General features: G+C 34.4%; 1 protein-coding gene across 3 annotated transcripts in view; it reads right to left on the reverse strand.

Annotated features, from left to right (window-relative positions):
- Positions 1-42: 42 nt before the first annotated feature.
- LOC118201024 (acetoacetyl-CoA synthetase-like) overlaps positions 43-23,612 on the reverse strand; it is a 113,713-nt gene continuing 90,143 nt past the window's right edge. For all 3 annotated transcript variants that reach the window (XM_085825854.1, XM_085825853.1, XM_085825855.1), the window contains 4 exons: positions 10,260-10,329; positions 4,289-4,347; positions 2,008-2,210; positions 43-397 (listed from right to left, as the gene is read on the reverse strand). In XM_085825854.1, coding sequence (XP_085681980.1) covers positions 257-397; positions 2,008-2,210; positions 4,289-4,347; positions 10,260-10,329 — 473 coding nt within the window. In that variant the 3' untranslated portion in view covers positions 43-256. The remainder of the gene's footprint in view (positions 398-2,007; positions 2,211-4,288; positions 4,348-10,259; positions 10,330-23,612) is intronic.

Genomic DNA, 23,612 nt, shown 5'->3' on the forward strand with positions numbered 1-23,612 from the left:
ATTCTTTCCATTTCTGCATGTCTAAAAAAATAAAGATACCTATTTTTGTTTCCAAACATAATGCTTTTAATTCGGAACTCCAGACTACATTCAGAGAACAGAGTTCATGTTATACAAAGAAAGTTCATAAATACATAAATTTCCATATTTGATGCAAATTAATGAAATAGAAAAGTAAAAAGAAATATTCTCTTTCGAAAATGCTCCTTCTTTATTTATTTTTCACCTATTCGCAGAGTTTCAATTTATGTGGTCTTTACTCATCAAAACCTTGCAATTCTGGAATATTACAAAAGCTTTGCAAACACTGTGGATTGATGACACTTTCTGGATCATAAGGCATATTGTTGATGATTCTCTTGACAATAATTTCCACTTTCTTTCCATTTATATTGCACTAAGAAAAAAATAAAAATATTAATGAATAAACTTGTTTTCAAATATTACGTTATTAAATACAATGGCTGTTCGTACATTTTCAGACGATTTTACTTGTATTTATCGAAATATATTACAATCATTTTTTAGTTTTCAGTGTTCTGTTTGATAACTTTAGTCTTCACTATGTTTCTACACCATAATTTCAAAACAATGGAGCCTTTTCTAATATCGGTAAAGATATTTTATTCCATTCTTCTTAAACAGCTTTTCAAAGTCCGCGGAGGGTAGCTGGTCAACATTAGGACCATTCACCTTTTTAAAACTCCAAAAGCACAAATATCCGTGGGTGATACATTAGAATATTATGTAGGGATATGAGTGAAGGGTAGGGCCTTGATACTCGTTTCTTATACAATTTTTAAGAGGGGGGAGTATATAAAGTACTTCTCCCGCCTTCATGGTGTAGTGGTCAGCACGCTCGATGTTTATTCGAGAGGTTCGTGAGTTTCGGCGAGGTATTGCTCATTTTTCATCTCTCTTGCTACAAAATAACCTAATGTCTCTAAAAACTGTACAGCACAAAGTACTAAATAATATCCAATCTATATTTAATTTTTAACTGAGCATCTCTAGCTAACTGAGACTTAACTCATCAAAACTTTTAAATCAATCATAAAACTGTAGCTCATGAAAACCATTGCTAACATGTATCAGCATAGAAACTAGTTTGATTAACAAATATTAACCGTTGCTAATACAAATAGTTAAGTAATACTTACATGTGCTACTTAAAGTGTACCGAATTTGCATTCTGGTGAAGGCAGACGGAAAACAGAAAGGAGAGAAAGGAATTAATATAAAAATAATTTTTTATTTAAATAAAACCTTAAATAATTTATGTTAGTATTCCTACAACAGTTACTTAAATAGTATCAAACTTCGTTCTTACTATAATGCCATTCTTTTATTATTAGAACATAATTAAAGAAGTGAAATAGAATAGTTTTCATTTTAAAAACTGCTGAAGTACTGTAATATATAATTTTTCCTTCAGGAGCAGTATATTGTAATATATAATTTTTCCTTCAGGAGTCTGCGAGAAAATTAATTTGATTATTTTTTGTAGTCGCAAGCTGGCTGTGATCTTAAGTTAGTATTTCTTTGACGGCGGTTCCTTGTTTTTGTGATTTTGATTGCATTAATCACTGTCTGGTAAAGAGCTGTTTCAGAGTTATGTGCCATTTTAATTAAACCGTGAGAAACAACCATAAAAAATATTTTAGATCAACTATCATCGAATATTTAATATTGGAGTAGTGACTATTTCTTTTCGCATTCTTATTACACATGATTATTACTTATATCAGGTGAAACTCTTGTCAAATGCAAAATAAATTTGTTCAAGGACCTCGGACAAGGTAACTAAATTGTCCTTGAACAAATTTACTTACCTTGTCTTTGAACAAGACTTAGTGCACAATAAGTCCTTAAAAGATTTAGCTCTTCTAAATCTTTTAAAGACTAACTGTGTACTAAGGCTATAGAAACTAAATTTATGAAAATAAACAAAATATTACATTTTATTTAGTCAAACCAGATTTGTTATAGTAACAATTGTATACTTACAGGTATATCCTTTGTTTCTAAAATAATTTCGGGAATGTGGCGAACCGTCAACTCGTTCCCAATTGCAACTCGAATTTTGTTGACTATTTCGTCACTGAATATATAGCCGTCTTTCATCTTTACAAAAAGCACAGCCCTTTCGACTAAATTCTTGCTGAACTGGGAAACACAAAGACTGTCGTAGACCTCGGGAAATTTGTTTACTGTAATAATTAAATGAAATAAAATTCAGTTTTTTTTCACAGAAATGTTTACTTAACTTTCTTACTTCTTTCTAAGTTGGAGATTTTTAGCTTCATAATGCGCTAATTTGCGAGCCTATTATACAAAATTTACTTTAAGCTTCACAGAAAGATTTAACACGTTATATAAAAAATTAGCTAACAATCATTATATAATTAAGACAACAATAACACGCCGAATAAATACTAATTCAGAAGTCAAACAACAAAACAAGTCCTTCACCTTCGGACTTATCCAAAATAAAAACTGCGATCAAATCTTCGCAAATCATTTCAAGCAACTTAAAACATTCGCTTATCCCATCTGTTGCGAATTGTGCCAGATTATATGCTCTTCCCAAAATTCATAAAAGTGGTATTCCTTTCCGCCCTATTGTATCAAATTTAGGTACTGCCTCGTATCCATTAGCTAAATATTTAGTTTCTAGATTTTCCACTCTATTAGACAATAACATTTACACCATAAAAAATTCAATAGAGTTTGTAAAAAAGGTTAAAAACATTTCTCCTCGTAATTTACTCATGGTTTCTTTTGATGTAAAATCATTATTCACCAATGTCCCAGTGGAGGGTGCATTAAGATGTCTAGAAACCAGACTTCGCGAATTTCATTTCTCTTGCATCGAAATTGATGAGCTAATTTCTCTCACCCAACTCTGTTTGAAACAAACACATTTTGTTTTCCAAAATAAATATTACAAGCAAACTGAGGGATTAGCCATGGGAAGCCCCCTCAGTCCCATCCTGGCTGATATCTACATGCATTATTATGAATCAAAATTGTTTGAAACTTTAAACTTCCCGGCATGGTTCCGCTACGTAGACGATACTTTTACCCTGTTTGAAGGTAATAAAGATGATTTAAATAGAGTTCTTTCAACAATGAATTCTATTGATCCTGCTATTCAGTTCACTTTTGAACTTGAGACTTGCAATTCTCTTCCGTTTCTCGACATTCTGGTCACACGTAACACATCCAACTTCAGTACTACAGTTTACCGTAAACCTTCATCGGTTTGCCTTCCACCACACTTTAAATCATGTCATCCGACTAAACAAAAGTTAGCTTCATTTTATTCCTATGTTTTCCGTGCTCTTCAAGTTTGCTCCTCCAAACTAGCCCTTGATGAAGAACTAAATTATTTAAAAGCAATAGCTATTGACAGGGGCTTTTCACCCAACATTATTAATCAAGCAGTTAAAAAATTCTCATCTCAACACACTAAAAGCCACACTCTTATTTTAGGAGATTATAAAAATTCTGTTGTCATTCCCTTCTTTCCATCAATTAGCTATAAAGTTGCACATATTTTGCAGAAATTTAACTTTCGGGTTGTTTACTCTCCCATCAATAAAATTCCAACTTCTATACTCAAGGACCCCATTCCGGATATGAATTCCTGGGGTATTTATAGGATTCCTTGCCAGTGCGGTTTAATTTACATTGGCCAAACTAAGAGAGCCTTAAAATTTCGCGTCAAAGAACATGAGGCATATGTTAGAAAAAAGGAAACACAGAAGTCTTCTGTTGCTCAACATTGTTGGTCCGAAAATCACACTTTCAATTTTTCTGCTGCCAAAATTATTCAAAAAATATCTTCCATTGGAGAACTGGATTTTCTAGAGGCATTTCACATTCATAAAAATCTTTCTGTTCTAGTTAACGATCCTAATTCCAATCCAAATTTGCCTTCGGCTTTTAGAGAAATTATGTTTTAGTTCTGGTTTCGCCAACAGATGGCGCCACTTGCTTATTCTTGTCCAGGCTTTCTTATCTTATCTAAACATTATTTCCTATCTTGTTCATTTGCGGTTTTGCAGCTGAAGATGATGGTTCGGTAAAACCATCGAAACTAGTCCTGTGAAAGTTTTGTAAATTAACGCTGATTTTTGTTGTTTGACTTCTGAATTAGTAATCATTATATAAGTTTACACTTTTTTGCTGCCATTATCATAGTTTGCATTATTTCTGTAATTATCATTGTTTAAATTTGATAAATTAATTAACATTTGGTTACTATACGGAAGGTTTACATTACCAACATTGTAAATTTCAGAACTTCCAAAACGGCATCCTCTTGCTTTTAAAGTGGCATCACTAAAAGAATATTAAAAATGATTACTATTTTGACACTTAAATTTAGAAATAAAATTTCTAATATAATCTAAATACTATCTCTAATCTATTGGATGTGCACCTCGGAATTAACTGAAAGCCTATAGAAATCAAGTTCAGGATAGACATGCCAGCCTTGCCCCCAACATTTGTCAAATCACTTAGAAGTTGAATTGAAGACAAGCTGTTACTTAGGATCTATATATCTATAAATTTTCAAGTTCAACAATATTCTTAACATAGCTCAGGCCTAGATAGCGATGAGCTCAGATCTCAGTACAGAGTAAGAGCAGGATTTCTGATGAAGACGATACTACCAGAATGGCCTTCACTACTCTTGCTGTCATCTGTGCATGTAGAGAGATGTAGCCATATACCATTTGTATATGTAGATGATAGCATATACCAACTCTTGCTGCCGTTTGAATATGAAGAGAGAAATTATTAATTATTTATTTCGAGTATCTGACAATAAATTAAATTTCAAATTTATTTATTTCCAGAATCCAACAGCAAATTTAAAATACTGAAAAGGCAAGTGGAGTTAAAAATTAGTCAGTTTATAACTTTAGTTAATCACTTAACCGTTTCCAGCACGCTCTTCTATAAAGTTGGAATTTTACCAAAAAAAAATCTGTAGGCAGTCTATTTAGGCCTAGTAGATTATGCAGGGATAATTTTACAAAGATTGCACAAAACATTTCCATTTTGTGGGTGTGTCCGAAGCGAACACACTGAGCCGCACGGCTGCGATAGGTGAGCATTGCTGTGAAGCACGTATTACAGTAAAATACCGTCTATGATTTAAAAACAGTAGAATCTGATCTCTGTAGCACATTGAGCATAACACAGGGGGCACCACGAGAAGGCCTGCTACTCTACACCCCCCCAAAAAAAAACCAGGAAGAAAAAAGGAAACTCTCATTGCTCCGGCAATGCTGAGGCCTCTCCGAGCCATTTATACAATTTTAAAATTTATAAGAAAAATAACTAAAATACTAGAATATTTGCCATTAATTATTGACTAGAAAAAATAATTATTAAATATATATACAAATAAACTGAACTGAAAACCGGGGTCTTCAAAAGATAAAACAGAAAAAAAATAAAAACAAATATGCTCTCAGTCTCCCCCGTGTTTGAAGCACGAGACCAGATTCTGTGATTCACTCCTACGTGACAGTACAATGCTACCAGTAGTGACGCGCTACCAGTACAATGTGTTCAGTCCGAGCACACCATACATTGAATGAAGGCTTCACTATAGGCAATATTTTAAAGATAAAAATTTAAAGTAATACAGAATAAGCAGATTAGCATAGGAACAACAAAATTACATAAGTTTTTTTTTTTTCATTGATATCCTTTATATTTCAAAAAGAATGAAACATTTCTTTGAAAAATTAGTGTTTTTAAAAACAGAATATATATCAACGTTAATGATTTGCTTGTGTGGTGCTGCCATCTATTATTCATAAAAGAGATTAAAAGTAATCTTTAGTGTAGTTTTCGTGATATTTATCGATTATTTTCAGTGTCTAAAGAGGGAATATTTGTGGTGTGTTCACATCGAACACATTGCGCCGAAAAGATCTAAAGCGAACTAGAATTTAGCGCCATCTATCGTCAAAAATAGTACCAAAATTCAAAAACTAAGTTAATGGATTCTAAAGGCGTTAGGAAGGACTGGATTGGACTTTAACTTGTCATTAATCAAACAAGATAAATCTTTGTGAATATGAAAAATTTCAACAAACTACAGTTTGCCAAATGAAGAGACTTTCCGAATAATATTTGTAGACCCAAAGTCGAAATTCTGATTTAATTTCCGACTATGATTAGCTATTGAAAACTTCTTAATTTCGCCTTCTAGGAATAAGATTGATCTTCCTTGATATGGAAATTTAAAACATCTTTTTAGCCGATGTATCTATCATACTTATCCGATATCCTACAAATTCTATATGTTATCCGATATACGATATACCTAAAGCGTGACCAGACAAAGATTTGTTCGTGACATCCCCATTTCTCCTCAATTCATCACTCAAAATAAAACAGTTGCAACCAAAAGTAACCTAAATAAATTGATTGATTGATTGTTTTCCAAACCTTATTGAACCTTTACGTTTAATTAAGAATCATTTTAATTGATATCTGCTCCTCTAGCACCATCGCCGTTCTACCATTTATAATAAAAATATTTATTACACAATGCATGGCGCGACATCTTTCTTTCTGTTTCTATTATTTTTGGCGCATTCGCTAAAGCGCTATGAGATGGCTCTTTGGAAGCTTCAGTTTGGTTTTATATAAATAGCGAAATGCAAGCAAAGTGCCGTAAAGAGTGCAGCACTGAATAAATATTTTACATTATGATAAGTCACAAATTAGGGATAAATTTTGAAAAAGAACTACAGAACTAACTACGGCTGGTGATATTGATAAAAAGGAAAAACAGACTTTACAGTGATGAATATCTTAAATATGATTTTAGCATAATTTCCAATAAACCATAAAGTGTTGTTTGTCGAAAAGTCTTGTCAACAGAAAGTATGAAACCGCCAAAATTATTTCAATACTTAAATAGCATAAAGCAAAGCAAAAAGGATAAACTCTACCAATCCTTTGAAAAAAAGCTAGCCTGGCAAACTCTCCTGTAAGTCCTGTGGGGGGGGTAATTATCGGGATATGTAGTGTGGCTGGACAACACCCACATTGCCAAAAGTTAAACAATGGGTGTCCACCATACTTCTCCATATCCACATATTCATAAGGCTTGGTTTCTTGATTACGGCAAAACGCTCCAGAGCTATGTGCTAAGAGGAGGGATACCTTCGTACAGGGATTTCGAAGGAAAACTGGCTCGTATATACGTTACACATGGGAAAACCACGAAAACGCCCATGCAGGCAAGCCACTTTTACATCAGCAACCGCTATAAGCGAAAGAAAATTACTAGCAAGTTATCAAGTTGCATATCACGATGCTAAAACCTGTAAGTCATATATAACTGCTGAAGATCTTATTTTCTCAGCAGCTGCTGAAATGGTGCAAAAAAAGACTGGTGAAACAGAGGTTGCAAAGTTAGAAACGATACTTTTGTCAATTAATACCATCCAAAGAAGAATAAGTGATATGATAGAATGTATTCAAAACACAAATAGTGGAAGATTTTAAGAAATGTATGAATTTCTCTCTACAGACGGACGAATCCACAGATGTATTTATCAGTGCTCAGCTCAATTCACAGTACCTTTATGACATGATACAAAGATTAGAATTACAGAAGATATTGTTACGTTATTTTCTTCCTTCACGTTCGCACGGGGTTCGTAGATTTGGAGTGAATAACGACGACACTGGATGAAGTATCGAAACACACTTTATTTATTAATATTAATCAGGACAGCTCCAAGACACTTTTACAGTCGTCGAAGATCTACTATAAACACGCTGGAACAATCAGCGACACAGCCTTCCCACTGTCAGGCAATAACGGTGGAGACAGCTTCCTGCAAAGCACCCGACTCTGCTTGGTCGTTCTTGGAACTCCACGTACTCTCGAGACTCTCCACGCTACAACTCGCGATGCACTCGACGACACACGAGCACAGCTTCCGACTCCTTGGTTCAGTCGTTCCCGGAGCTCAACACGCTCTCTCGACGATGAACTAACCGCGATACACTAAGAGACTCCTTCGGTGAACTCGACGACCCACTCGGCACTCGCTGCCCGGCTGTCAACTCGATCGACTCCGTAGGGATTGACTTGCTAGACGAGACACACTCTCGATGAGAGACCCACACTTACTGACTGCGGACCAGCAGGGTTTATATAGCTTTCGGCTTGTGTTCGGGAACATTCTGGGCTAAACCGGTAAGAATTCGTTCCAGAAGATTCTCCAACCGTCCATGGTATATCACAAATTTTGTCGCCAAATAGGCGATTTCTCGCCAAATGTGGCATTTATACACTCCCTTGCCATTTTATGGCAACCCTAAAATTACTTTGCGGGAAAGCCATCTCACCGCGCCTGTAGATTTCGTAACAATATTTTTTTCGCCACTAGAGGCCAATGCCACCTGAAATCCTTGTTCGACACTTTTATGAAAAGCACAAGTAATTATGAAAAATGACTGGAATAAATGCATTGTTATATGTGCAGATTCCGCTAAAGCTAAGAATAAAAAGCATCGATCTGGTTTTTTCATCAAATTACAAGTAGTAGGTCTAATGTATAAAGTATGTCTAAAGCTACGTTGGAGATACTGATTTTACTCCTAGAAACTCTTGTCGAAAGCTTATAAATAGACTGTGTTATAAAAAGTGTCAATAAAGTTGTAAATTCTATCAAGGGAAAAGCATAGCAGATATGTATTTTTTCGAAATGTCTATAAGGAAAAATGTTCTTTTCATGTCGGTCTTTTTTATCACAACAAAATAAGGTGGGTTTCAAAGGTCAATGTTTCGAAAAGAGTTTTCCAGTTAAGAGCAAATCTTTTGATGTATTCTTAAAATGATAAATCGCCATACGCGAACCTATTTTCCGATTCGTTTAGGTTTCTGAAGATAACTTTTCTTGCTCACATTTTCTAATACCTAAATATTTTGACCAGTAATTTAAAAGATCGAGACGTTTATATAATTACAGCCACAGGTAAAATTAAGGACTTTATAAGAAAAAATTGTTTATGGTCGACTTAAAGGCAAGAAGCAGTTTAATTCTTTCAAATGATTTCAGGGACTTACGGAAGATAAATCCAACTATACGTTATAGAGATATTAGGTATTTTTTGGAAGCAGTCAAGATGAAAACTGAGCAATCGCCTTCGCCGGGATTCGAACCACGGGCCTCTGGAATACCGGGCCAGCGTGCAGAACCACTACACCACAAAGGCACGCTAGGAAGGTGGGAGAAATAGCTTATAACGTATATATAACAAACCTGACTTTGCAAACATCCAAGTTTGTTTGCTCAGTTGTAAACAACATCTCAGTGGCTGTTTTTGCAAAGAGACTCAAAATAATTACCGCAGCGACAGATGAATCTTGAACACGTTTTTAGATGATTCCTTTTTGATTCCTATGATGATTCTTTGAGATACCAATAAACGTCAAAGAAACGTTTATTGAAAAAGCAATAGATGTAATGCAGAAATTGGAATTTTTTTTCTGATAATCCGGAATAGTTTTGGACCAAAGGCTGTCGATACTCTCCGTTGCAAATTGAATTGTCAAATGTTTGGTTCCATTTGTAGAATCATTCTCATGCGAGTGCTTTTAATTTACATTTGCCACCAGCACTCAAGCTTTTCTCAAAAGTGAGATATCGCCTCAAACTTCAAAAAAGGGTATAATTGAGTCTATATCAAAATATAGAGAGTAGATTTGGAAAACTGGATTCGGAAAAACAGGCACATGGATCCCATTGAAATATTTGATTTTATTTTTCTACCTTTATATTTTTAAGCTTGTAAATAATTTGTTTTTATTACTAAATATATGACATACATTTGCACTTTTAAATTGTTTGACGTTAAATTAAACGGAATGGATCACTTTTTTTTTTTTTTATATATATTTGTTGTATTTTTATTTATGTTATTAAAATAAATGATATAAAAAGACGCCTTTTTTTTAAATTTTGGAACTCTACTTGCTACGCCTCTGAGAGGTTCACGACCCTTACTTTGGAAAACACTGCATTAGAGGAACTATTTTGCTTCTTATCTCATGAAGTTTGTAACTTTCCACGTAGAAATATATGCAAAAATAATTTTTAAATCTCACAATTATTATAAATATTCTTACTGAATTTGGACATGTAATACGTATTATGAATGAATATTTTCATACGTATAATTTTCTGAAACAACTTAACATGGCTCACCTTCTTCCGCAGATAATGAAGCCCTTCGTTATAGGGTTTATAATACCTGTGTCTCCTACTGCGAACACTCCTAAGAAAGAACTTTTTTAATTTATTTCATGCATTCATATTTTGTGTACATAGAATAATGCATTAAATATAGTGACATGCAATATGAATAGTTAAAATGCAACATTTCTGATAAAGATAAAAAATATGAGCAAAATTATACAAATTATTTTCTGACTCTTATGCATAAGATTCAGAAATACTTCTCTCCCTGTGCTGCTCAAGTATTCGCGCAGACTTTGCAGTCCTGACGTCTTATGTTGAATAATCATACATAATTTCGTCTGCAGTTTTAAGTATAATTCAGAATATGAAATTTGTAGAAAATATTATACAACAAATTATCTTATAAAATTCTATAATTTCTCAAAGATATTGATTACTATAGAATTACATATATCTTTTACTGAGTAATCGATATTTTTTCTATGTGATCTTAAGTACATATTAATTTCTTACTTTTCAATGTTTTCATACATATAAAAGAGGCTACTTAAATTCCGATGAGAATGAACAAGAATCCATCATAGCGTAAAAGAAATGTTTGTAATGGTACCGCTAAAATATTTGAGAATATAAGTGATATGCATGAAAAGGGCGGATGATAAATAACTGTACTCAAGCAAGAATAGATACACTTCTCATTGCATGGCACTATTATAATGGCAGTCACTATGATCACTGCAGTTAAGAGTTAAGTCGAGATGGATTAAATCAGATTATGGCAAAGCACTCGAAAGCTCTCTTTCTTCGTAGAGTACTTTCGAAGAGAAACTGGTCTATATTTCCAGTAAACATGACGCAAACCAGGAAAGCTCCCATACAGCCAGCCCGTTCGCCGGGATTTCAAATGAGTCGAAAGGCGATCGAGTTTATTGCTCAGCCGTTAGTAGATCCTAGTTGAGGTGATGACAGCATGGCACTGACTTTCTTGGGAATAGAATTTTTGGCCGTACTTCATTGCAAATGAGACAGGCGAAGTGGTTATTTTGAATATCCGGAGGTACTCAGATATATCCGAAATGTTTTCTCACAATACCATAGGTTGTTACCGTGAATGATAGCTTCAGGTGAAAAAAGCAAATATTCTCGCAACTAAGCTTTACAAGGACATCCTTCAAAAGGTGTATTCCAACGTGACGAATATCGCTTTAAAATGAAGTCATTGAGCTAGTTCTGACGCCTGGTTATTTTTTTCATAAAAACATATTAACGTTACTAAAACAAATAAGGTTTTTCTTCGTATTTTGGAACTTCTCGCAGCCCTCTCCCCTTTAGAGGATTCACGACCCTTACGTTGGAAACCACTACTATAGAAATAAATGCTAACAGAATTTTTAAATTTCGCAATGATTATAAATATTCTCCTTCCATTACACAATTATTATAAATTGTCCTTGTAATACTTCCGAATTCAAAGAACGAGTTCAGGAATTCCTACAGCGAATTTCTCAAATGATGCTTTAAAGGGAACTGTCTATTTTTCTTGAGAATTCTATCCTAGTGCAGCTATCTGGTGACAAGGAAATTCCATTGCTTGAGTCCGGGAGAGGACATAGTTGATTTTTCATGCTTTCTGTTCAAATACCTTTTACAAGTGTCACCCGATCAAACATGGAAGGGTAAATTCCATCACATCGTCGTTATAATTTGTGAACTGGATATCATGCCTTATTCCATTAGCTCTTTAATCCTTTGAGTACTGAATTATTTGAAGATTTTTATGCCCATGGGACAGATTTAATTTGTCGCTATATGGATTAAATATGTAAAAGCAATACATTTTATTTAGAATATACTTATTATACTACTTATATTGGACTGCTTCTAACGCATGCTTCTTAAAATCAGATAACGAGTCAGACTCGTCCACCATAACTTCGCCCGACTAAGATGACGAGTCTCACTCGTCAAATGTACCCAAAGGGTTAAGTGGAGATAGTGTTAGGATTCACAGCCTACGTCTGTACTTAGTCTTTGACTGCAAGTGATATGCCCCTTCCAGTTGACACTGCAAATACGCGATTCGAATCCCGCAGAGAGGATAGCTGACTATTAATAATTGCAAAAATAATGGTAGTATCTACAGCTTTAATATCCAAGAATCCTCTTGGCATTTAAGCCATTTAGACTTAGCTACGACGTGGTCTCTTGTCCTATCTGATATTCGAAACATATTTTCCACAGAAAATTTCAAACATGTGGCTCAAAAATATATACAGTGGCTGTTCATATACAGTGGTTCAAAAAACTGAGAGTAAACCTTACTTGATAAATCAAAATTTCAATTTAAATAACATATTACCAATAGCGGACTCATTCTTTTTATTTTTACACGTAATAACTGATTTAATTTAAAGTAAAAATAAAGAATAATCAACGAAAAATAATAAAATGAAAAATTTCAGAAGCATTTTAAATAAATATATGCAGATTTGATACTTACAAAATATTGAGAATACATCAATGAAAAATATGTTTAACTACCACTGCATTTCTCTAAATGGCTTCTATTTTATTCTAATGTTGCGTAATCTTATCTTAAAACTTTTTCACTTTTATGATGAGGTTTGTTATACGAACGTAAAGCCACACTTTTAAATAGAAAATGGCTCTTCGAAGAGAAACCAGTATTGACATAAGGAAATTCGCACTAAGATTACATTAAAAAGGAAAATTTTATTCTGAAATAACTAAAATTGTTGGTAGAAGTCGCAAGTGTGTCAAGAAAATCATTGAAAAATTTAAAAGTGATGAATTCATTGATAATAAAAGTGGAAAAGGAAGGAAAGGTATTGTGAGAACATTGTGGCTACATCGATTCTTGTATTGTTATCACGCGCGAGCACGTGCGTCGAAAGGTATAAATACTGGAAGGACTGGTTTGTCTCCAGGGGGGGCCCACGAGCGATGCGTAGTGCAGGGAGAAAAATTTGCCATCTGCGCATGACGTCATGTGGGTGACAGTCGTTAGTTCTCGGCGTTTGTTTACATTCGTTGCATTTGATCTGTGATACATTTGATTTGTGTTGTTAATTTGCTTTTATAAGTAGTCGGAAATGGCAAGTTGTGCTATAGCGTTGTGTCAGAATTATAGAAGGAAAACTAAAAGTCAAGGCATCACATACCATCGTTTTCCAAGTGATCCAGAACTTCGTAAGTTATGGACTAATCGCTGCAAAAGAGCAGATAATTTCAACATCGAAAATGCCAGAGTATGTGCTCTTCATTTTACACCTGATGACTACGTACGAGATCTAAAGGCAGAATTGCTTGGTTCAACTCCTAAAAGGGTGCTGAAAGCCAATGCTGTTCCCACTTTACATCTTCCGTCATCATCATGTGAAAATAACTCATCAATAAAGTATATATGTTGTGCTTCAAAAACTGAACCTAATCTGGAGAGAACGTTTTCTAACAGGAATGAGTCATCTAAATTTATGCTAAAAAGGGATAGAGCAAGCAGGTGTCAGGCTCGGGGAACAAGGAAACGAGCATTGGAAAATTTAGCTTCCCTTTCCCCCAAAAAGAAAAAACTACAAGCTGATAAGATAGACTGTGCAACTCAGTTTACATCCAGTGACACATCTCATTTAGTTGAGCGTGTGCAAATCTTAGAAAAGGAAAATAAGAGATTAAATGTGTTGTGCAGTCAATTGAAAATGCAAAAGAAAATTATTTTTACTGAACTTACTGCTTCTCGTAGAAAATTGCGTAGCTATCAGAAAATGAGCAGGAAAGTAACAAGCAAACAAGTACATAGTGCAGTTAAAAAATTTTAGAGACAATTTTTACGGACAATCAAATTCGCTTTCTCATGTCAAATAAAAAATATGTTAAGTGGAATGCAGATGACATTTGCAAATCTGCAACACTTAGGGCAGTATCCAAAAGATGCTATAACTATCTCAGACAAAAAATGGGATTTCCATTTCCTAGCATTTCGACTTTGAAGAGATGGGTATTTTGTTCATTTCGCTGTTCTCCTGGTTTGCTACACGATGTAATTCATGTTATGCGTGCTGGGGCATTACAGATGACAGACAAAGAATGTATGTGTGTTCTTTCATTCGATGAAATGAACGTGGATAGTAGAATCTGTTATGACCAAGCAGAAGATAAGATTGTTGGCCCACATAGAAATGTTCAAGTAGTAATGGTACGAGGACTTCTTGCAAGCTGGAAGCAGCCAATATATTTCGACTTTGATACGCAAATGACGGCAGAAATATTGAAAGATATAATAATAACATTAGCAGAAATTGGATATTATGTAGTTGCAGCTGTAGCTGACTTGGGTGGTAGAAATCGTGCTGTGTGGACAAAACTTCAGATTACTCATCTGAACAGCAGCTTTTCACATCCCCAGGACTCTAGTAAACGTGTGTGGGTGTTTGCTGATGTGCCACACCTTTTGAAACTTCTTCGTAATCACTTTTTGGATGACGGATTAATGCTTCCGGGAAATAAATTAATTACAAAAGAACCTATCGAAAGATTGATATCGATGGATTGCAAAGAAGTGAAAATTTGCCCAAAGTTGTCCGTAAGTCTCATTTCTGTTAAAGGTAATGAATGCCAGCTTGTGCATTTAGCTGCGCAGTTATTTTCAAACCATGCTGCACAAGGTATCCGCTATCTTATACCAGAAGAAGAGGAAACTGCAATTTTTTTTTGAATTAGTGAATAATTCATTTGATATTCTTAACTCCAGGAAACCTGTCTCTGATACAGTGTTATCTTGTGCGTATGGGATACATGAAGAAATCCAGGAGAGAACCTTAAAGAAATTTTATGCTTTTTGTGAAGACATGAGAGTGGGCAAGGCAAAGCACCTATTACCATTTCAGAAAGGATTTATGATGTCGATTACATCACTGCTGGGGTTATTTTCTGATTTGAAACAATTAGGAGTTAAATACCTTTTAACTTCCAGACTAAATCAAGATTGCCTGGAAAATTTTTTTTCCCGAATCCGCGGTCTTGGCCATTTCTATGATCATCCACTGCCCGTAGACGTGAAGTATCGAATGCGTCTTTTATTGTTAACTAATAATTCCTACCAGATTTCACTTTCTAACACATCTTCTGTTGCTCCTGATGAGGAGGAAGATGCATACATTACTTCCAACTTTTTTGGTAATATTTTACCTGACATGACTGAAGCTCTGAAGATGTTAGACGGTGAAACTGAGATGAGGGATATTGTTTTTGATAATTCTAGATTGACCCTTGCAAGTGAACCTGCAGCTGACTGCTCTGTAGAGGGTTTTCGGTACCTTGCAGGCTACATAGCCTACCGTGGAAGAAAATATGACCATTCTTTGGGAACACCTACAGAACAATTGCTCCATCTGCCTTCAGATGAACACGTTGGTTGGATAGAAACGCTTTCTCGTGGTGGTTTACTTGTTCCATCTGAGGAATGGTTAAAAAAAATAAGTCAATTTGAAGTAGTGTTTGTAAGTGAACATGGGAAAGATGGTCTTTCAAGAAATAATAACATTATGCAAACTATGTGTAAAAAAATTGCACAAAAGTTTCCTGATGTGCATAATGAAATCATTAAAATATATGTTAAGACACGAACATTTATACGCTTGAGGTATTTGAATACAGAAATGAAAAAGAAGAAAAGAAATAAGGCTGATATGAAAAAGGCACAGAAGTGGATTGCATCATCTTTATAACTCCTCCTCATATTACATCCTACTCATATATGAAGATACTTTTCAATAGCAGCCAGGACAGCGATTGATGATGATGAAGAAGTTCAAAATGTTAATGAAAATGAGTGTAAAAAATCATTGCCAGTTAAGTCAAATGCATATGATTCTTTACTACACAGTGTCGAGTTTGAAGATAGTGTACCAGAAAACATTTCCCATGCATTTACAAAGATGTGAGGCTTCTTATGACATGATCCCAACAATCAAAACAAGCTTTCGTGTTTTAGGGAAAGTATTCTGCCATTGCAAATATCCTCTTCGGAAACATTTCACATTGGCAAATTTAATAATATTTTGTCAAACAATTTTTGGCATTTTAAAGAAAGAAACTTGCTTTAGAAGACTGTGTTGTAAAATTTATAAGTGAATACCATTAACATTAAGTACAAGATGTCTGAAATGGAACTGTAATGCTACCAGATTAGAACCATCATTTACTTCCAGATATGTTACAAAAAGGGAGCTACAGAATGTCAACAAAACATGCATACAACTTTAGGTACTAATGTTGCATCATATGAGACTGTGAATGTTTGATATTGAAAGTTCAAAAACAAGGGCTATGGCTCAAACAAGGACTCAAAACAAGGATTACTAATATTTTCTCAAACAATTTTTGGCAAAGAAAGAGATTTGCTTTAGAACAGTGTGTTGTGAATTGTATTAAAATATCATTGTGTACAAGGTATCAGAAAGAGAACTATCACACTACCGGATTAGAACCACCACTTACTTCCAGATATGTAGCAAAAAGTAAGCTACAGAATGTCAACAAATCATATGTACAGCTTTAGGTACTAATGTTATATCATATGACACTGTGAAGGTTTGGTACCGAAAATTCAAAAATAAGGACTATTACACTCAAGAAGCATAGTACTAGAAAATAGTGTACCAAAAAACATTTTCTATGCATTACAAAGATGTGAGACTTCTTACGACATGAAATGTCTTTCCCAACAATCAAAACAAGCTTTCGTGTTTTAATGAAAGTATCCTACCACTGCAAAAATCTTCTTCGCAAACATGTCACATTGACATATTTAATCATATTTTGTCAAACAATTTTGGTGTTTGAAAGAAACTTGCTTTAAAACACTGTGTTGTGAAATGTGTAAAAGAAATATCATTTATCATTGAGTACAAGGTGTCTGAAATGAAACTATTTCTACTATAGTTGTGTTACAAAAAGTCAGCTACAGTATGTCACCAAATCATGTGTACAACTTTAGGTACTACTGTTATGTCATATGAAACTGTGAGAGTTTTGTATTGTGAAATGTATAAAACAAATATGTTATCGAATACAAGGTGTCTGAAATGAAACTATTTCTACTACAGATTAGAATCATCTACTTAACTACTCCAAAATAGAATCATTTACTTAACTACTACATCTATTTTAACTACTACAGAATAGAATCATCATTTACTTCCATTTGTGTTGCAAAAAGTCAGTTACAGAATGTCACCAAATCGCGTGTAAAACTTTAGGTATTAATGTATTGTCAAATGAAACTGTGAAGGTTTAGTACCGAAAATGCAAAAACAAGGATTATGACATTCAAGGAGCAGAGAACCAGAAAATATTTTTCATGCATTAAAAAGATGTGTGTTTTCTTATGACATGAAATGTCTTTCCCAACAATTAAAGTAAGCTTTCGAGTTTTAATGAAAGTATCCTGCCACTTCAAATATCCTCTTCGCGAAATTTCACATTGGCATATTTAATCATATTCCGTATATAGGATTAAAGAAAGATTTGAAATTCGAATCATATTTTGTATATATGATTAAAGATTATGCATTTTAAAGAAAGAAACGTGCTTTAGAACACTGTATTGCAAAATGTATTTGAAAAAGAGAGACTTGCTTTAGAACTGTGTGCTCTTAAATTTATAAAAAAATACCATTAAGTACAAGGTGTGTGAAATGGAACTATCACACTACCAGATTAGAACTATAATTTTCTTCCAGTTCTTTTGCAAAAAGTCAGCTACAAAATTTCGCCAAATCATGTGTACAACTTTATGTGCTAATGTTATATCAAATGACACTGAAGGTTTGGTACCTAAAGTTCAAAAACAAGGCTTATGATACTGAAGAAGCAGATCACTCTGGCCAACCTACTGATGTTGATGAGGCCCACCTACGAGAACTTGTTGAATATCAATATGTAACCACTCAAGGGCTTGCGTATGGTCTCGAGGGAGTGAAAGCTGAAGAGTTAGACATTAGTGCCATGTCCATTAGTTGCGCTGAGTATCTCGTAGATTTGACGCACAAGTTCAATTACTGGGTACTGCATGAGATTACTTAATCACACCTGCAGCCACATCTTGCTGGTGCTATCTTCCATTCTGCGCAGGATGTCCAAAATGTAGTTGATCTGCTTTTGAACTCGTGGCCACCAAGTTTATGTGTCGATGATTTTGAAAAACTACCAAAATGTTGACAGAAAATCATAGATTTGTCTGGTGATTTGTACCCGTGCTATATATACTACCTTCATGTTGTTGTTTTTTTCTAGTTTTATGAAGAACGTTTTTGGTGGAAAACTTTCTTTACAACCAGATAAAATAACTGACTATTTTTTAAATGAATTTATGTAGTTTTCATACATAACTTTTATGTAATTTTACATTTATTTTTCATTTTACTTCTATTTTAATTTTTTATCATAATTTTCCTTTTATGAAGTAGACTTATAGCGAGATATTTAATCTCAATGTCATGTTTACCAATAGTGACTACCTGAATGATTAGTTGATAAATTTGCTTATCTAAGTTAATTCACATGCTTTGGTTACTTTCTTTACATCCCAAAAGTAATTCTATGTATTGAAGCAATGTCTGGGTTAAGCATTGAGACATAGTAAACTGATACATGCTTCAGAAGAAAGAACAATTTATCGGCCACACTATGATGCAAACATCGATGAGCGAGCGACATATTTCCTTCAATGTTGTTTAACTGATGCATATGCCTGATGTAATTTAATTGATATAACTAAGTGAACTTACACATACCTGACCCTGAAGGAAAACAAATCTGTGTATAATGCTGGAATACAAATAGCGAAAGAGCAAGTAAGATATTCTGTTCAGTGTTATTTAACTGCTGCATATGTTTTAATTTTGATTCCATATAACTAGTTTTTAATTATAAGAGAAAGAAAAATAATTCAATATTGAACACATATTTTGAGTATAACAAAAGTATTTTAAGAAACAACCTGTTAAAAATACATTAGTCATTAAAAATATTTAATTTGTGTACAGGCTGAATTAAAACTAACATGTGGTGGTGTATTTAATTATGGCAAAGCACACTAGGGCTATCTGCGTAATAGGTGTGATGCCTTCGTGGAGGACTTTCTCAGGGAAACTGGCTCGTATACACACTAAGGTGTAGGGCAAGTTTATTATTGTGCGTATATGTGTAAGAAAATGTATTTTAATTGTTCCATTTTTATTGTATGGAAGGAAGAATAGGATGCCAATATCGAAGATTATTTACCATAGCAAATAATCACGGTCAGGATAAATGTTATATAGAAATCTTGGGAGTGTAAGGGATTATAAGAGTACTTTTAGATTATACTGAAAATATATGCACTTCTGCTAAAATCTGAAGTAAATCAGTATGAAGTGACTTTAAAAATAATGTGATAAGTATACTATTTAAAAGTATAAATGATGAATATTAAGAAATTTGTAGAATTTTATGGTATTTAAATATGAATTTGTTATGTCAAATCTTTTTATATATATTTTTGCTTGAGATATGTAAATTAAACTGAAAATCACGATCATATATTTCTCATGGAATGTCAAAGTTCATTTGTATTAAAAAAAATGCATGAGCAATGAAATTAAATAGAATAATACTTTTTGATTATGTTTTTACCATGGTCTTAGGAATTATGCCATCATGTGTTCTGTTCAACAAAATTTCTTTAGTGCAAACAATACTACGAAAAATATTGGAAAATAGCTTGTTTTACAATATTTATTTCCCTCAATTAACTTAAATATCGTTTTTCATTTCCTAATGCTTTCCTTTATGATAAGAATTTAATGTTTACAATTATTTTCAGCATTCGTACGAATTCTGTGCATAAAATAAACATTGCTTTAACAAAATACTTTATCGGAAAGTATATACCCGGTATTTCCGGTGTATCTACCACATTTAAAATGATCATTTTGCTTTAGTTTACATTTTTTCCATTACCAAAATCATGTAGCAGACGCGTCGGCCGATGCGTCCTGTCTCCCGGGTGACGTCACTACCAGCAACCAATGGCACGCTTTTTCCGTTCCTGGCCTAACCTTAGTATATTAAAGAACCTTGGTTTGTCTCTCTCTCTTTTTCGTTTTCCCCCTCTTGCTGCCTGACGTCGAGCTTAGCGGGTGTGTGGGCCCACACACATACTCAGCAGTCGCCATTTGTTCCTGTCTAATTTTGCCGAGAAAGAAGCAGAATGAAGAATTCCAGTACTTAAAGTAAAAGTTTGATTTGTGAATAATAAAATGTACGTGCAAGTGTGTGGAATTTGTGAATAAAATAAACGCGCAAGCAGAATATAAGTAACTGTTCGACTTCAAGATGTGCTGGACCAGCAATGGGTCACCACATGCGACGTGTGTAAAAATCATATGAATGTAAAAGGAAAAAAGAAGAGCTTATAAGTGTGTAACCAGACAGCGCGATAATATGAAGATAGAATCGACTACGTTTCAATCGCAAAATTATTCGATGGAACAGGATTGTGCGAATAGTCACGCGTCGGCACTCCACGGACATTCCATTTGAGTTATCGCATTGCGAGTATCTAAGTTATGATATTTTAGTATGTATATGTGTGTGTTAAATGTGTCTTATTTAATCCAGAAAGTATGTGTATTAAAATAAATATGTGATTGGAAAAAGATAATATTCGGCTCATGCATGCATCAGTGGGTAAGTCTTGTTAATCTATTTAGTAATGATTAAGCAATGTACTAAACACCAAATTTTAGTTTAAGTATTTACGCAAAATTAATTTGTACTTGATATTCTTAGTATCGACACTTTATACGATCACGGCCAGCAACACCACAGGTATGATGTCGCCAAAAGGAAAATTTTGAAGGATATCAAAATGATCCTAAAGTAAGCGCAGTCAAACTTCCTGCAGAAACTTCTCAAATCATTGACAGAATTTTAAGTGCTGAAATTGTGCTAAATGTAATTAGAGAAGCTGGATATAAAAGAAGAGTTGCTAAAAAGAAACCATTCATCAGCTTGCAAAAGTCAGAAAAATCGATAGAGTGTGCAAATACTCATCAATTGAAGATGAATAACTTTTAGAAGAAATTTATATTCAGCGATTAAAATAAATCCAATATTTTCGGCAAGGACAGCTCTTGAACCACATGCAGAAAGCCCAACACCGCTTTGGATCCAAAAATTTACGTCCTGAAGTTAAACATGGTGGTAGCTCCATTATAGTTTGAGGTTGTAGGGCTTCAGCTGGGGTAAGACATTTAGTTTTTATAGATGGCATTATGACTCAATGGTTTACTTGAATATACTCCACAATAATCTAAAAGAAAGTGCTAAAAAATTTCATATTTCAGCACGACAGTGATCCCAAACACACGGCACATAACGTCAAAATGCGATGTGCTTTTCATTGTAAGCAGCAGTTACATACACCACCGCAGTATCCAGACATCAGTGTCATAGAAAATCTATGACCACACTCGAAACAGCGGTATTGGTGGAATCGGTACCACGACGTTTGGAAGAGATCATTAAAGCCAAAGGACATGCAACAAAATATTCATACTTTTTTGTATGTAAGATCTCACACAAATTTCATTGAAGTATTCTTAATATTTTTAAATAAAAATCTTTTGTTTGTAAATGGTTATTTAAAATGCTTCTGATGTTTTTTCATTTTAGAATATTTTGGTGGATTGTTCTTTATTTTTATTTTAAATTAACCATTTGTTATGTGTAAAAATAAAAACGTGTTTGCTCTTCTTGGCAATTTGTTATTTATATTGATATCAAGTAAAAGTTATATTGATACCAAGTTAGATTTAGCAAGTTGTTGTTGCTTATATTCACTCGTCTGACGTAATAATCCCAAGCCCACGAAATTTTTCGGGGCAAGGAGCGCTAGATTACGCCTGCCGTTGGCAACAGCCTTGAGAAGCATTCAGGTGACAGTGCAATTTAACTCAGTTCCGCCCCCAATTTCGATAGAAAACACCGAGAAGACGGGACCGAGGGTCTTCCACCTCTCTCCCCTTCCACCAAACTACACGAGAGGGCTTTCGGTCGCCGCATATCTTGAGCGCCGCACCAACATTATACATTTACAAACATACACGCCTTCTCCGGGATTTGAACCGGGTCCTTCAGCATGGCAATCGGCGACGCTAACCACCATACCGGTTGAGCGGCAGATTTATAAAGTAAGGTGCATTCTCAATTGTTTGAGCCATGTATATAAATATGCGAAATATGTAAATCAAAATTATAAATTAATCTAGCGATAACCCCTTAACACTCCCTCTCTATCTTAAAAATCGAAATAACTTCTTTGGATTGCGTTATTTCTATATCAATCCAGCTTGCATGGCTTGCGTAACGTCTATGACGTAGCTGATTCGGAACCTAAGCACAAATCAGAACTGAAACCTTTCTACCTAAACCAAAACCTTCCTCTTTGGTGAACTGTCATTCTGGATAAATACGCACTTTAGCTTCTCTCTGTGTGCTTGGATACAGTTTCATTGTGATCGCTTCCTACCGCAACAGTATCAAAAATGTAAATGTTCTGGAAATTGGCACGATTACAGTGCCAAGTGAATTGTGTCCAAAAATGTAAATCTAAATAAAAATGGAATTTAATTCTCCTACACTGCCAAGTTTCTTAATCATTAAGTATTTTACACTTTAACTACGCAATCAAAATTCTTCTTCTTCAGTATGTCATCCACGTGCTGCGCAATCAGTATCTCTGTGTATTCTACATTTCAATGTTCCCACTTCAGTACTTCTAAAATTTGCTTTTATTACATATATACGAGGGCTGTTCAATAAGACTAAAATTTTAAAAAATATAGAATACCTTTAATCGTCATCATTTACATGGTCTTTTTCAAAATAACTGCCGCGGCACGCAAAGCATTTATCTCACTTCTGAAAAACTGAAACCTTTCTACTGACTTCTGAAAAACACGTAAAAGTCCGTTTTTTGAGAGCTTTTTCAAAACTGCCTCTGCAGCCAATACACATTCTTTGTTGCTTGCAAAATATTTGCCTCGTAACGGTTTCTTAAGTTCAGGAAACAGCCAGAAATTGCATGGAGCGAGATCATGACTTTATGGAAGGTGCGTAAAATCTCTATGTTGTTCTGCTGTAAAACATCCTGCACGCAACGAGCAATATGTCGTCGCACATTCTCATGATGCAATAGGAAGCCATTTCGGAGCAATGGACGTTTCCTCTTGAACGTGCCGTACAAATGAATAAACGTGCCGTTTGTAGGACATTCGCATAGCACGAGCTGTTTAC

Source organism: Stegodyphus dumicola, chromosome 10, assembly GCF_044657685.1.
Source record: "Stegodyphus dumicola isolate Sdum_Otavi_A_Nest chromosome 10, ASM4465768v1".
Lineage (NCBI taxonomy): Eukaryota > Metazoa > Arthropoda > Arachnida > Araneae > Eresidae > Stegodyphus > Stegodyphus dumicola.